General features: G+C 38.1%; 1 protein-coding gene across 1 annotated transcript; it reads right to left on the bottom strand.

Annotated features, from left to right (window-relative positions):
* Window positions 1-14178: 14178 nt before the first annotated feature.
* On the bottom strand, window positions 14179-15413 carry LOC129250154 (uncharacterized). The gene has a single exon (XM_054889800.1). The coding sequence runs from the start codon at window positions 15236-15238 to the stop codon at window positions 14360-14362; it is 879 nt and encodes a 292-aa protein (XP_054745775.1). The 5' UTR covers window positions 15239-15413; the 3' UTR covers window positions 14179-14359.
* Between the last annotated feature and the right edge of the window lie 638 nt (window positions 15414-16051).

The following is a 16051-nucleotide window of genomic DNA, read 5'->3' as shown; positions in this document are numbered from 1 at the left end:
AATCGTCGCCATTACCTTTCCGACCGATGGGACTGTCTTCGCCTTCTTTGGAAAGGATTCACCGGGAGAAATCCATTGTGTTGATTGTTGCTTAGTTTCTGGTGTGCAATGAAGAATATTTGGTTTCATTAATGGTGACAACTCGACGCATAAATTCCTTCGGATCTCGCTTAAATTGCTCCAAACACTACTTCGAAATTAACAATCGCTGCAATCGCTTGTTGTTGCTTGTGCGCAATCGCGGCACCCATCGGACCGACAATTTTTTCATCGCCAACTTATCATGTAAAATATCATAAAATGTTGTTCCGATCGACACATGGCCTTTGTTACTTCGCGTACTTTCGTTCGTCGATCAGCGAGAATCATGTCATAGACTTTTTGAATGATTTTCTCGGTAACCACGTCTGCAGGGCATCCTGGTCGCTCCTCATCAAAAACGGATGTTCGCCCACGTCCAAATTCGTTGATGGCCAATCAGGTTCAGTTGTTTTGCCGCCATTTGATAGAGCACACGATGCTAACACCAACATTACTCTGTCATCAGACACGGGTATTTATTGAACCGCTCGTATGTTTGTACGCCTGTGTATGTTGATAATAACAGCAGGGCGACATATTGCAATGTTTTGACTATATATTAATTTTTCATTTAATTTTCCTTACTTCTATACAAAAGCATAGTTTTTACTATAATAAAAGCCATGTAACTTAAAATTTTAAACTTTGTACAAAATTATTAAAAAATTCAAGAAATTTTCATCAAAATTTTTAATCAGAGTTTGAAGTCGAGTCCATTAAAATTTGATATATTTAAAGTGAAAGTCTGAAGAGCTTCAAAAATTGCGTTTATTTTTGAAAACTACTATTCTGCTGGCGTTCTTGTGCATTTTCCGCAGATAAAAAAAATTTCGAGGACTCGTTATACGAAGAAAATGCATAACACTGTAAAAAAAAAAAAAATTATCAAAAATCAACGCATATTTCGAACTTCTTCAAGGGGGCATAATATTACTGTACTTATGTTATGTTCATACATGTTCTAAACGACTCTGACTAAAGAGTCTAAAATTTCGAAGAATATTTATTGAATTTTTAATATTGTAATTTTGTGCAAGGTTGAAACTTAAGGCTATATTGTATATTATATAAGGTAGCACAAAAATAGTCACCCTACTGGAAGATTTATAATTTTGGCAAAGGTGTCGTATGACAATCATTTTCCATCACTAAATTTTTTTTTTTCATTCAATAAAAAGGTTATTCAAAATCAAAATTGTGTGTCCTCTTATGGTACGAACTACAGTGTACCCTCTCCTAACGGACACCTCTCTTAAACGGACATCTCCCATAAACGGACAGTTTTGTCAGTACTAAAAAATTCTTAAGGGTTTTCGAAAATGTTTTCCTCTTGAGCGAACAACACTCTTATTATAGGCGTGGGCACTGGTTTTCCACCGCAAAGAGTATTTTAATTCCCCATAACCGACAGCTACAACATTGTTTGTACGTTTACTCTCTACCACACAACTGTTGCTCATAGACACGTAGTTTCTTATTGTATGTATATAGTACGTGAATCGCAATGCCTAAAGCAGTGTTGAGTTTAAAAGACGAAGTTAATGTCATTGAAATTCGTAAAAATGAAAAACTTAGTGAACGCGAGTTGGCAAAGAAATGTAAGATCAGCAAAACTCAAGCTGCTTGCATCATCAAAAACAAAGACTAAATTTTACATTTGTGGAACACTGATGTCAATCCGAAGAGAAAAAGGAGTATGCTAAAGCCCAAAGGTCTTAATATTGATAAATTGTGCTACGAATGGTTTGTGAAGGTACGAAATAAAGGCATTCCACACTTATAAGTAGCAAAGCTAAAAAAATTTCTGTGAGTCTCAATTACAAAGATTTTAGTGCATCATCCATCAAAATGATGTCAAAATTCTTACCCGAAACATTTACATATAATGCAGATGATACAGGGTAGCTTTTCCGAGCATTACTCGATAAAACATTTGAAATAAAGGGTGAAAAATGCACAAAGTGGAAAAATGGCTTAGAATAGGCTCACGATTTTACACTGGGTCAATATGGCTGAAGAAAGAGAACGCCTTTTTGTTATTGGGAAATCTGCAAGACCTTAGGGATTTCTCAACATAAATTTGAACAATTTACTTGTTATGTGGCGATCAAACCAAAAGTCTTGGATGATGTCTGATTTGACGACAGATTTTCTCCTGCAGTTCGTTAGAAGAATGCAACTTCAAAAGCGGAGCGTCGTTCTATTACTAGATAATGCGGCTTCCCATCCTCGCTATCTAAAATTGAAAAATATTCAAGCTATATTATTTTTTTCTCAGAAAACACAACAGCATTTTCTCAGCCCCTTGGCCAAGGCGCTATAAAAAACTATAAGTCATGTATAAATCGATACTTTCAAAGCACATTTTGTTTCGGATGGAAGAGACAAAAAACTGCTATGGAGTTGTCAAAATCAATTAATTTATTAGAGCAAGTGAGTCCACAGACAATAAGAAATTGTTTCATTAAAGCTCGGTTTGGGAAAACAGATATGTCCAATAACGATGGCGGTTGGACTGCAGAAGATGGCCTTCCGCTATCAGCACTTGTTGAATTCTCCAACGTTATTAATCGTTCAGAGCGAAATTCAAGTTGACATGGAAAGCTATCTTAATTTAGATAATGAAATATTCATTAATGATGAATATTTGGAAAATATCAATACTGAGGTGTTAACTGATGATGGAAGATGAAATATATAATGAGATTGACGACAAGTTAACTTCCTATAAAGAGGCTTATGTAGCTAAAAAAAAAAACTAAAAGCTTTTTCACTAAACCACAACGTCCTTGAGGGTGTTGAACTGCTTACTGATCTTCAAATACATCTCGAAGATTTGAAATTAAAGGAAAAACTCGCTAAGCTAATATTTCGGACTTCTTTAAATCAATTATGTTTTTTAATTCTTGAAAAAATGTTGATGAAAATCCTTTTTTTGTTTTGTATGTGTGTATGTATTAATATTCTTGTTTTAGAAATAAAAATGTTTGCACATACATCTACCCTATGGTCAAAAAGTACCGGGAATGTTTAATTTAAACGAACCGCGCACGTGGGAATCGGTCCATACTTGTTTCTTATATTGGTAGGACTGGAAGACACACATCTGTCACTAGTTATCCCTTTTGAAGCATTTGAGAGATGCTGTACGTCGCAAACGGCCGGAAATGTGGGCAAACAAGTCTTGGATTTCGCATGATGATAACGCGCCATCGCACCGAGCCCAAATTGTGCTGGATTATTTGACCAAACACTAAGTAAATACTATCGCGCAAGCACCGTATTCACCTGATATGGCCCCGTGCGACTTCTTTTTGTTTCCCAAGTTGAAGTTACCACTTCGAGGAAGAAGATTTCAGTCGATAGAGAAGATCAAAGAGAATGTGACTAAGGAGTTGAACGCCATCCCTTTGTCGGCCTACCAGGGGTGTATGGAAGGCTGGGTTAAACGTTGGCACATATGTGCTGCTTCAGAGGGTCATATTTTGAAGGAGATAAAATAAATTTGACTGAAATTTAACTCTGTTTTATTTAATTTAAACATTCCCGGTACTTTTGGATCATAGACTATTACACATTTGTATGAACTCTTTTTATAGTTTTCTCGTAAGCGGACATCTCGCATAAGCGGATAAATTTGTCAGTGTCTTAGGTGCTCGCCTAAGAGAGAGTATACTGTATATTATTATAGAAAGGTAACAAGAATTAATAAAAAAATTAAATATATAGTCAAAACTTTGCAATATGTCTCGCTGTTATTATTCCGATATTATTATATACAAACGTGATCTGCGGTGGCAGTGGAGTCATGAGTGACGAGAACAACAGAATTGAGATTATTGGGCAAACAAATTTTATAAGTTTAAATTGAGCTTTCAGATGCGTTTCATCTTCATAGTATAAATGCACGTGAGGGGTAATACCGAGTCTCGGCATAATTTTTCTCTTATTTCACGGCTTCATATTTGTAGTTAAACATTAATTTTACTCCCAATTGTTTGAACCTCAGGTTTTGATTTTTAACCTCTCAACAATTCTGACAAGTTATTTTTCATAATTTCAGAGATCTGGGACATCTATTTCATTTTGTATTCTGCATTTTCTTCCAAATACGCTGGTAAGTACAATATTTTAGTTAGGCAGGTAGAAGTGGGAGTCAGTATTTAAACCAACTGACTTAGACCGTTGCCGATCCACTATGATACCACAGTAGATATTGCAACAAATATATATAAAAAAATAATATTTCTAAGCATAAACTGAACACCTTTTTAGGTATTAGACCAAAGTCATACCTCTTGCTGCTGCAGCACGCCATTTCACTTAAGCCATACCCCGCACACCATTATTGCGACAAAATCGCAGTCCTGCTGTCTGCACGCATTAAAATAGACATCTGCATTATGCAAACGTGTTGTGCATTTCATGTTTAACTGGTTGGAAAAATAAGGCGATATTATAAATTGTTGGCCGATGCAAAGACAACGAGACCACTTCCGGCAGAGGCAGGCAGGCAGGAAAGCAGGCAAGCGAATGGGCTAAAATGAGAAAATCAAGCGAACAACAACAGCGCATTGCTTCCACTTCAGCTCAAATATAAAATATTAGAAACTGACGGCCTACTTGTCTACAATGCACCGCGTCGCGCACCCTGGGCCCCTTTTCCAGCCAAAGCTACGTGCACCCATTTACTGCGTATTCGTATAAATTGCAAAGATGGCAATAAACACACCAGGCAACATCCGCCGTAAATTCGTGTTGCCGCTGCTGCTGCCATTTCAATTGCTGCAGCAAAGGATTTTTTGGCTGGAACAACAAGGGCTTCCTACCTTCGTTTGCGTACAATGCAAGTGAGAAGAGGTCGTTATTGTTATTGTACCTTTGTTGCCATAAAAATACTAGTAAAATCAGTGAAGGTTCCTGTATGAAAGTAGAAGGCACAAAATGTGAGGAGTTAAGCAAAGTAAGAATTATCACTGAAAGCACACACTCACACACACACTCGCATATGTGACACACAGTGAAAGGCTGGTGTGCGCCATTCGCATTCAACGACAGCCAGACAGTCAGTCAGTCTATTGCTGGCACTTTTGCCTACTTGCTGCAACACTTGCAACACTAGTTCTGTTAGCTGGCAGTTCACACCACACGAGAAAATCGCATTAAGAGTTCAAAGTCACAACTCGCACTTTACCAAATACTAAAATCAGGCTTTCGTTGTACTGGTACCACGTCCTTTTGGCCTATCAGTCGTCGTGCGAATCGTAAAAATTATGAATTTCAATGTGAACACAATGCACAAAAGCCAAGAAATACTCCATCTATTGTTGCCACCAATTCCACTATTGCCATTATTATTATTGCGACCGTAGTAACTGACTTTGCTGTTGTTGTTTTAGCACGGCGTATCGTTGCCAAACGCACTGTTCTTCTTGTTGGCGCTGCTGCTGCTGCTGACTGGGCCAGGTCCTTTGCTCGTGAATTATTGCGTGTTTCAAGCCATAGCTTCTGCTCGAGGTGGCGACTTGCGGTACCTTGTGTTCTCACGAACGGCGTTAGAACTGCAATGCGTCCATGAAGATACATGTGCATGTATTGGTTTGTGTATGCGTGTGCACTTAAAGCTGCTGCGCTGCTATGATTTTTACACATTTTTCGCATTTGTGCCCCAGTGAAGGTAATTTATAATTGTTTAAATGGAATTTCGCAACAACGGCAAATATATTATTTTCTTCCACTACTGTAGTTCAAATGAATGATGCTTTGCTTTATTTAGCATTTATTTTTTAATTACCATTAACTTGTTCGGATTTCAGCCTAGAAATTTATGGGTAATCTAATTTCATTTAGAGAATTCTCTTGAATTGTCTGACTTATTCTGGCTAGTTGTTTGTGCATCCCACGTACGTATTATTTGTTTACTTAGTTACAAGAATGATAAATAATTATGTTTCAGAACTTAAGAAACTATCTACAAAGGCCCTCTGAATTACATACTTATACGATACTTGCACAGATCCATACTTGCAACACAGTTTTTTTTTTATTGCGTACTCCGTACTTGCGACATTAGACAATTTTTGACTCGATACTCGCAACATTTTTTGTTGTGTCTTTCTCATTTGCTGTTTTTTCGTTGTATTTTTGAGAATTTAGCTCGGGTAAGTACTGTCAATGTCATTCTACTAATGACAATTTCTGAATTGAATCAGCTGAATGAATTTAGGGGAAGTACCGTCTACCTTATTTGCTTCAGTGATGGTAAATCGTTTTTTTGAAAAATCGCTACACAGCCCAAAAAAATTCCCTACTTTTCCCTACGCTTACAACACGAAATTCCCTACATTTTTTTCTCCTATAATGAGGCAATTGCAACGTCAAAATTGAATTTGCTTAAGATTTTTTAAAATTTCCGCACAGAGCTTCTGCAGTGCAATCAGTTCTTATTGGAATTAGATCCAGCAGCTTAACCACAAGCCGCTCGATTTCCTCGTCGAAAAATCTCACCATGAGACACATATGCTTATTGAGTCCGATGTCTCTCATTGATCAGCGCAAAATTATGCTCAGCGAAGAACATGCTAAGTCTTATTTCGAAATTTCTGGAACCATTTGGTTTACTCGCTTTATTTTAGATGTCTTTTTAATTGCCTTTATATTTTTTGGTGCATTTTTGTTTCGGCGTGCTTCGGTAAATCCTACTTGCCACAGCTCAAAACTTTGTTGCACGCAGTGCATTTGCATTTGAGTGGATCGTTAGCCACTACTTCAAATTAGCCACTAAAATTTCGTTCCTCTGAAGAGTCAGTCGAAGAGGAGGAGCTCATTTCTGTAAAATATATGCATTTTAAATATAAAAAAAGCTAAAACTAAAATAATTGCAAACTTAATAGGACTATGAATAAGTTCGTGCGGTTTTTTTTCGAAATTTGAAACTTTATTGACGTAAAATGGTTACAAATTTAATATTCAAAGTATTGTCCATCGCTTACTACTACTTTTTCCCCTCTTTCTGGCAATTCACGGATTCCCTTTGTGAAAAATTCGGTCGGTTTTGCCGCAATCCACGAATCGATCCATTTTTTGACTTCATCGTAATTACGGAAGTGCTGGTCAGCCAGGCCATGTTGCATCGATCGGAAGAGATAGTAATCGGATGGCGCAAGGTCTGGACTATACGGCGGGTGGGGTAGGACATCCCATTTGAGCGTTTCTAAGTATGTTTTGACCACTTGTGCAACATGTGGCCGAGCATTGTCATGTTGCAAAATAACTTTGTCGTGTCTATCGGCGTATTGCGGCCGTTTTTCTCGCAGTGCTCGGCTCAAACGCATCAATTGTCGTCGGTAGACATCCCCCGTAATCGTTTCATTCGGTTTCAGTAGCTCATAATACACAACACCCAGCTGGTCCCACCAGATACACAGCATAACCTTCAGGCCATGAATATTCTGCGCCGACGTCGATGTTGAAGCATGGCCAGGGTATCCATACGTTGCCCGACGTTTTGGATTATCGTAATGGACCCACTTTTCATCGCCAGTCACAATTCGATGCAAAAAACCCTTTCTTTTGTGCCGTTGAAGCAGTTGTTCGCATGCCATAAAACGGCGTTCAACGTCTCTTGGCTGCAATTCATACGGCACCCAATGGCCTACCTTTCGGATCATTCCCATGGCTTTTAAACGTTTGGAAATGGTTGATTGATCAACTCCCAAAGTTTTTGCAACCTCTTCTTGCGTTTGAGCCGGATCTTGATCGAGCAATTCCTCCAATTCGGTATCCATGAACTTTGGCGGCGCACCCTCGCGTTCTTCGTCTTCCAAGCCAAAATCACCACTTTTAAAGCGTGCAAACCACTTCTGGCACGTTCGCTCAGCTAGAGCATGCTCACCATAAACTTCCACCAAGATACGATGACTTTCGGCTGCTTTTTTCTTCATATTAAAATAATGAAGAAGAATTCCCCGCAAAAACACATTATTTGGCACGAAATTCGACATTTTCAAGTGTGGTAAAAATATTGTTGTTTACGCTTCAAATAAAAAACTTATACTGACGTTTGTGCCTTACGACAGTAGCTCTCCAATGAATGTTTGGAAATGTGGATCGGTGGAATAATAACCAAGTTACGCCATGTAAAACCGCACGAACTTATTCATAGTCCTATTACTTCAAAAGTGAAAAGCACCAGAAAACGTGGGACATCTAACAATTTTCGCGCAAAGAAAAAATTGTGCTAGGGTTAACGAAAAAAACAGGCAATGTTGCCGTATTAACGCTTTTAAAAGTATGCTGCCATAAGGAAAAGAAGTCTGGCAAGAAATCTTACCGCAGATTTTTATTTTAAATGCACTTTTTTAATTTTACCCCGCTATTTTAAACTTTTTTTTGTCCTTCTTGAAAATTCCCTACATTTACAGAATTTAAAAAAATCTGCCCTTCTTTTCCCTACACCCACATTTTTCGACAAAAATCCCTACACGTAAGGAATTTTCCTTACATTTACCATACCGATTTGCTTACGAAATGACGGTTTTGCGTTAACTTTTGCATGGTGTGGTCTCAAAATGACAAAAAGAAAATTTACACTGCTTACAATAAAAGAAAAAGCTGATATTCTGAACAAATTAAATGCGTTATTTTCCATTAAAGCATTAGCTAAAAACTTTCACGTGCATAGAGCAACAATAACGCGAGTTAAAAAGAATCAAAATTCCATAAGGGAGTTTGTTACGCGATCCGAATCCAGTCCCGGTAAAAGGAAAACTCTTAGGATTTTTGAGGTTTTAAAAATGGAAAAAGCTTTGTTCAATTGGTTTGCGGATCAAGGAGCCAAGTAATTACCCATTACAAACTATATACTAAAAGAGAAAGTTAAGTTATTACATGCCAAAATTCAGAAAACGCCAGGATTCTTCCACGCTAGCAATGGTTAAGTTGCAAACTTTCAAAAGATGCATGCAATACGATGGCTAAAAATTTTCGAAGAAAAGTTATCAAATAAGACTGACTCCCTCAATCCATTTTTGGAAAAATTTAACAAATCAATTATGGATTTAAGTTTAACAAAAGAGCAGATACATGTACAAAGTCAATGAGTGGCTTATTTTGGAAGCTCTTACCCGATAGACCCGCGGCCGCCGTAGCCGAATGGGTTGGTGCATGACTATCATTCGGAATATGGAGAGAACGTAAGTTAGAATCTTGATGCATGAACATCACAAAATAGAAAAAAAATAGAAAAAGAATAGTCGCCCCTCGGCAGGCAATGGCAAACCTCCGAGTGTATTTCTGCCATGAAAGAGCTCCTCATAAAAATATCTGCCGTTCGGAGTCGGCTTGAAACTGTAGGCCCATTTGTGGAACAACAACAAGACGCACACCACAAGTAGGAGGAGGAGCTCGGCCAAAAACCCAAAAAGGGTGTGCCAATTATGTATATATATATATAACACTTCGTAAGGTTTTCACGAATTCTGCAGACAACCCATCCAATCTTGATTTTTTCTGCGCTCAATAAGTATCCTGCTTCTAGCGCTGGAAGGCTTATAGCGGCTGTTTGGGTACCTGTATATGCCGGTCTTAAATTTTTAATTGAACTTTCGCTGAAGTTACCTAGTTCCTTGACTTGTGAGCGGATGGCATCGACTATATCCTCCTTCGTGGGTATTTCGTCTAGGTCCCGTATTTCTAGTGACTGCTCGTGTGTGAGCGCTTTTATTTCCGCCTGATCTCCCAGTAACTTAGCAATCCCTTCGTTATATTCTCGGGCACGCCCTGTCTGTGCTCTTATAAGTTGCAGCAGTATCTATCCTTTGGTTGTCTTTCTGATTCGTGACATGTTTTCACCAAGCTGCCCTAGACCATCGTCTTTTTTGACCGCCCTCAATATGTCGCTATATGACATGTTGAAAGTTTTTGTGATAACTATGGCATCAGGTCGCGGAGTGGGATTCATCTTCTTCTTGTTTTTGTTTTTGCTCATTCGCGTCTGGTACTTGACTTTCACCCAGTTCTCGTCTCTTGGAGTTTCCACTCTCGCAGTTTTAGCATATCCATTTGCACATTTTCATTATGTTGAATATTGTTTTTATGCATGCACAAATGTACATACTTAATATAGTGGTTATACTTATAAGTACATAAACATATATGTCATGGTGTTCATATGAAATTGGCGTGCATGCGAATGAAAATGTAGTTCAAGTACGCAAAAATTTCTCGTCGAGTTTATAATTAAATATTAACATCGCACCAGCTTCGAGCAGACAGAAGAAAGGAGAGAAAAGTTTGTTATAGATCACAAAAAGATGTGTCTTCGCACAGCTGAAATCACTAGTAAAGAGGCTGTCAATTCAAGCGATCCATCGCCGCAGCCGCCGCAACCGCATTCATTGCCAATGTGTGGCTCCCAATTACCATAGCACACTTCAGACTGCCGAAACGTAGATGTAAGAGCAGGAGCAACGGGCAAATTTAAGGGGAGTAGTGAGAGATTTATATATTGGACGCACGGAAATAAAAATGCCAATTTTCAAAGGCAATTAATGAAAATTCATGCAAAAAAATCAACGCACTAAAACAAAAGCTACACAAATGCTCACAACAACAATAAGAGCAATGCAAACAACAGTGGTGTAAAAACATTTGGACAACATCTGCTTCTCGTAAACTTAACTAAAAGAACAACAAGCAGTGTAAATTGAGCAAAATCGCAAAAACAAAACAGCAACTAAAAGCTTCAAGTGTGAGCGGATGGACAGACAGAGAAAACACCTCAGTTAATATACTCGCTGTTATTGTTTTTTTTTTTTCGTAATAAGTGCATTCTGAAGAGAGAGTGGTAGGATGATAGATCGATCTCTGACGACAAAAATAATAAAAGCGAATATAATTATTTCATATCCACTGGTTGACTCAATTTAATTCAAAGTACATACGCACATATTTACATACATACGACTTTCAAGCTGAGTTAATAGCAATAAACGAGGATACTGCCTTAAGAATAACAACGACCTTAAGGATGACTGATATTTAGTCTGTTAACATATAAAAAGGGAGAGTGATTTTAATCCGATCTTAGTAATATTTACGAGTATATCGGGTCTAAAATAGGAGGAGCACATGGCTGAAAAGTCCCGGGCCTGACACATAGATGGCACTAGTTTTATTCCATTTACATCTTTCTTAGTTATTACTAATCATCTTTTTTAGTTATTACTAACCTAAAATGGCAGCTGTTAAAATTTCTATTCCTTAGTTTGTGAGTTATTGTACCAAGTGTTACGCTTCTTTTGTTATTTTCAAAAGAATGGATCAACAAGCACTTCGGGTCTTAATTTCGCACTGCTTCTTGATGAGAAAAAATACCGTTCAAGCGAAGCAATGGCTTGAAAAGTGTTATGGGGCTCCGCTGCATCAGGAAAAACTATAAAAGGATGGTTTGCTGACTTCAAACGTTGTCGAAGAGACATCGCCAGAAAACATCAAAAAAATTAAACAACATAAAATCGGTTTGAATGATCGAAAAGTGCAGTAGCGTGAGCTAGCTGACATCGTAAAGATATCAAAAGAGCGTGTTGGCTTTGTATAGCATGAGTATTTGACAATGAGAAAGCTCTGTTCAAATACACTACAATGTGGCTTATTGGCCGGCGTGAATATTTTTTTGAAAAAGGATTCCATTAATTTTTGCCTGCAAAATTTATTAAATTAAAGAACCCAAATCTAACTTCATAAATTGACGCGACATTGAACGGATAAGAGCGCCGAAATATATTTTTATAAAGGGGTTTCCAATAACAGGTGTTTTCTATCACTATCGAGAGATGATTAACGATTTTTTATGGCCGGAATTGGATGGTATTGATCTGGACAACGTTTATTTTCAACAAGACGACGCTACGTGCTACACAAGCAACGAGACCGTTGATCTTTTACGGGAGAAGTTTCCGGGCCGTGTTATCTTTCGAAGAGGTGATCACAATTGGGCACCGAGATCTTGTGATTTAACACCTTGTGACTTTTTTCTTTGGGGCCACGTGAAAGAGAAGGTCTACGCCAACAGTCCAGGGTCGATTCAAGACCTCAAAGACGGAATTCATCCACTTTGCAATTCGGTTATGGAAAATTTCATGAAAAGGATATTGATCAGTAGCTCCAAAAAAATAAAAAATGTTAAGTATTCGTTATATGGTATTCCGTATTCCGTCAAACACCAGAATTAAGAAAAAGTTTGTTCTACTAGACGTCGCCCCTCAGCAGACAATGGCAAGCCTCCGAGTGTATTTCTGACAAAAAAAAGCTCCGCATTAAAAATAAATTCCGTTCGGAGTGGGCTTAAGACTGTGGGTCCCTCCATTAGTGGAACAACAAAAAGACGCACGCCACAAATAGGAGGAGGAGCTCGGGCAAACACCCAAAAAGGGTGTACCCGCCAATCAAATATATACATACATATATCTATATTTGTTCTACACAATACCGCTAGAAAAAAATTTTCAAAAATCAAAATGAAATTTGAGCAACTGTAAACTTGCACTTTTTACTTAAATTTAGTAGATTATAAAACTACGCACTCAAAATTTTGCTAAAAAATACTATATTTAGAATAATTTTAAAAATTCTTTAGACATTTTTTTATTAAAAAGTGGAAAGTTTTTTAAATCTTTTGATTTTCTTTTTTTTTAATTTGCGTAAAGCCAAATCTTGCGTTCATATGGTTGTTGCAGGAGGATGAACTATGTTTTGATGAAATACTTAGATTTAAAAAGTATAGTGTCAAAACTTTCCAGTATGTCTCTGTACTATAGTTATTTAACGCAGTATAAAAGCGAAATATTATTTTGCGGCAATTTAAAGCCATGATAATTCTATACAAAAGCTTTGAGTCATCTTAAAACAGCAAGAAGCCGCAAAATTGTAAACTTGAAAATCATATATAAAAATAGATAAAAGCGATAAAAGCAGCTATCCTGCAAAATGCCCAATGTAACCGCAATGGTGTTGGAACAACTTTAACCGACCACGTGCAAGTGCCTTTATCTTGGACTGATTCCATTAAAGAAACTACGACATAATTATTTGTTTGAATTATTAGTTTGAATTATTATTTATTGCTTTTACGCCGTTTCTAGGGCGAATAGTGCTACAATTAGAAATTTTCATTGTTGCCGATTTATCGCTAAAGTCTTCAGCTGCTTCTATGTTACGGTAGAGCGTTGACAACTGCTTCGAGTTCAGATTGAATAGATCTGCGCGAAGAAACTTTTAGTCTTCCTCGTCCGCGCGAGTCTTGTGAATTCCACTCTTGTGCAATTCTACTAAATAAATATTCGGGTTTCCGAAGGGAGCCATGCCACTTTCTTTCTCTAATTTCAATATTGATGGGTGTTTGCTTATTCCGCTTCATAAGTTCTTCGTTGGTGCTCCAATTTTCCGGCCAACAAATTCGCAAGATTGCGTGCAGGCATCTGTTGGTCAAGGCCTGCAGTTTTTCCGATGAAACACAGATTTAACGTTGGATAGATACCTTGGGCTCGCAACCCATTGTATCCGGAATAGCTTGTTACTGAAACTACAAAACAAGATAAGCAACAACAAAATACAATCGTAAAATAGCTCTAAATTTTTTGCGCGGAAAACTCGTAATTTGTCCTTATTAACAGTGCATTAATGTTTTGCATCATCATGAGGAAAATAGCGAGCATTTTCTTTGCCACAAATTAATTTTGAAAAGAAAAACTAAATTATGGTACATGCTGCTTTTGCTCTCTACCTTCCGAATTTCACAAGCTCAAGTGGATAAATAATTAACCTGTACGCATACCATACACATACACTCACACATATGCATATTCATTATTTGGATGATTCGCCTACTTGCGCACGGATTCTGTTTGCTTTGATGTTTGGCATATTATTTATTTAGTCTCGTGGCGCGGTATTTAATCGCTAACCACATGTTTTTAATCAACAACGATCACTCTACGATGGCTGATCGTTCACAATCAAAACAGCAACAATAACAACGCCACAAATGTTGTGCATTATTGACAAAGCAATCAAGGAGACTCTAGAAAACATTCCCCATTATTTTTGAACATCACATAGACGCACACATTTATTTCACTTACATGCACTTCTTCGATTTAAATTCAAATATTTCACTGATACACACATACATATACTCATAATCACACAAAATGGTGCAAAAGTGTGGACGCTGGTGGGTGTGATGCTCCATTTGATAGCTACCACACCCGAACCACACTCATTTGTTTTGCAAGTCACGGATGATGCGATGAATTTCATGCTCGTCGGCGATGTTCACCTTGCCCGATCCTACCTTGCTAATGAAAGCCTCCATGACGAAGGGTAGCCGCTGCTTGACACTTAATCGGTGCCACATTACGAGCGTCCGATCTAATTGATGCTTGGCGATGCGCTTGCTTGACTTTTTGTTGCCTATGTAAAATTGTTTGAAATTCTCGAAAGGATCATCGCAGAGTATCTCATTGGAAAGTGCAGCCCAGTAGAATGGCAGTTTCTGCCAACTTTTTAGATCCCACCAGTTGGGAAGCTTTCCGCAATTATTATTGCGCATATGCGAGTGTAGTGTCTCCCATAATTTGACAGCCCGCTCCTCAATGCAATGCAGTTCCAACAATGTCGACGACGAGCATTTATCAGCTATTTTTGACACAACCCGCTTGCACACTGCCTCACAAGTGCATTTGTCACCACCTGCCATCGGATCTGCGTTATTTTCTTCACAGGGTGGCTCGTCTTTCACGTCATCCGACAGGCACTCACTTTCTGCCGCACATTCACTCCGCCTTACTTGTGACTGTTTTGATTTGCTACTGCATTCATTCTCTTCAATCTCCATCTGCTTCAGTTCCTCGCAAAAATCCCCCAATTGGTTATCTGGGTCATCAAAATCCTCATCTTCGTCACATTGCATCATTTCGTCGCCTTTTGTGATATGTGGGTGCGGCTCATAGACATTTTCAAGACATCTCTCCACTGATTCAGTGAAGCGTGGCGTGGAAACGCTCATGGAACAGAGACAACACTCGCTGCCCTTCCGGAAAATGCTGGTCACATCGAATTGTAGAAAATGCAAAATGTGATCGATAATTACGTCCATCAGGCCACCAGAATTTTGATACGCTGGATAGATTTTTTGTAGCAGTTGGAAATGGTTCTGAGTTTTCGCAAAATTTGTATTTTGTTTTATTTTCTACTTAATATAATTTATATTTTTGCTTGTTTCCTTTTTCGTTTACCTAATAAAAATCGTTTGTAAAAGAGAATTTTTAATTTGAACGGAAATATGAAGAAAATTTCATAGCAGCATGTAGACAGTTAAACAATAAATTTTATTTAGCAGTTAAGGTGACGTTGGTAAAATGAATGGAAAGACGTATATGTATATAAATATACATAAATATTAGCTGGCGCGAAATTAATCACCCTAACGCAAGATTTACCATCGTATTTGATGTTCATGCACGGATATTCGCACCAACGCACTCCCGAATGTTGCTTATCCATTCTGTTACGGCGGCCGCCTAGAAATTTATATACCTTCCACAAATTTGATATAATAATGCACTTAGTCCTGCCATAAGTCCGTTATAGATATAAAGTTATAATAGAGAAAACTCCTCATAAAAAATATCTGCCGTTCGGAGTCGGCGTAAAACTGTAGGCCCTCCATTTGTGGAACAACATCAAGACGCAAACCACGAATAGGAGGAGGAGGTCGGTCAAAACCTCCTAAGAGGGTGCAAGCGCCAATTATATCCATATATCTATATATCCGAGAAAACTCTTGTGCGCTTAAAAGAAACCTCGGCTCCGGGGCATAAGAACAGTAAGGACAGAAGAACGCCCCTTGCTTGTACAAATGGAAATCAAAAAGTAAAATAATGGTTATTTGGAAATCGGCGAATACGCG

The sequence above is a fragment of the Anastrepha obliqua genome, chromosome 1 (genome assembly GCF_027943255.1).
Source record: "Anastrepha obliqua isolate idAnaObli1 chromosome 1, idAnaObli1_1.0, whole genome shotgun sequence".
Taxonomy (NCBI): Eukaryota; Metazoa; Arthropoda; class Insecta; order Diptera; family Tephritidae; genus Anastrepha; species Anastrepha obliqua.
This window is presented reverse-complemented; position numbering and strand designations above follow the sequence as displayed.

Excerpts from the sequence above, each read along its gene's own strand:
- LOC129250154 (XM_054889800.1), bottom strand. The coding sequence starts at position 15,238 with ATGGACGTAATTATCGATCACATTTTGCATTTTCTACAATTCGATGTG.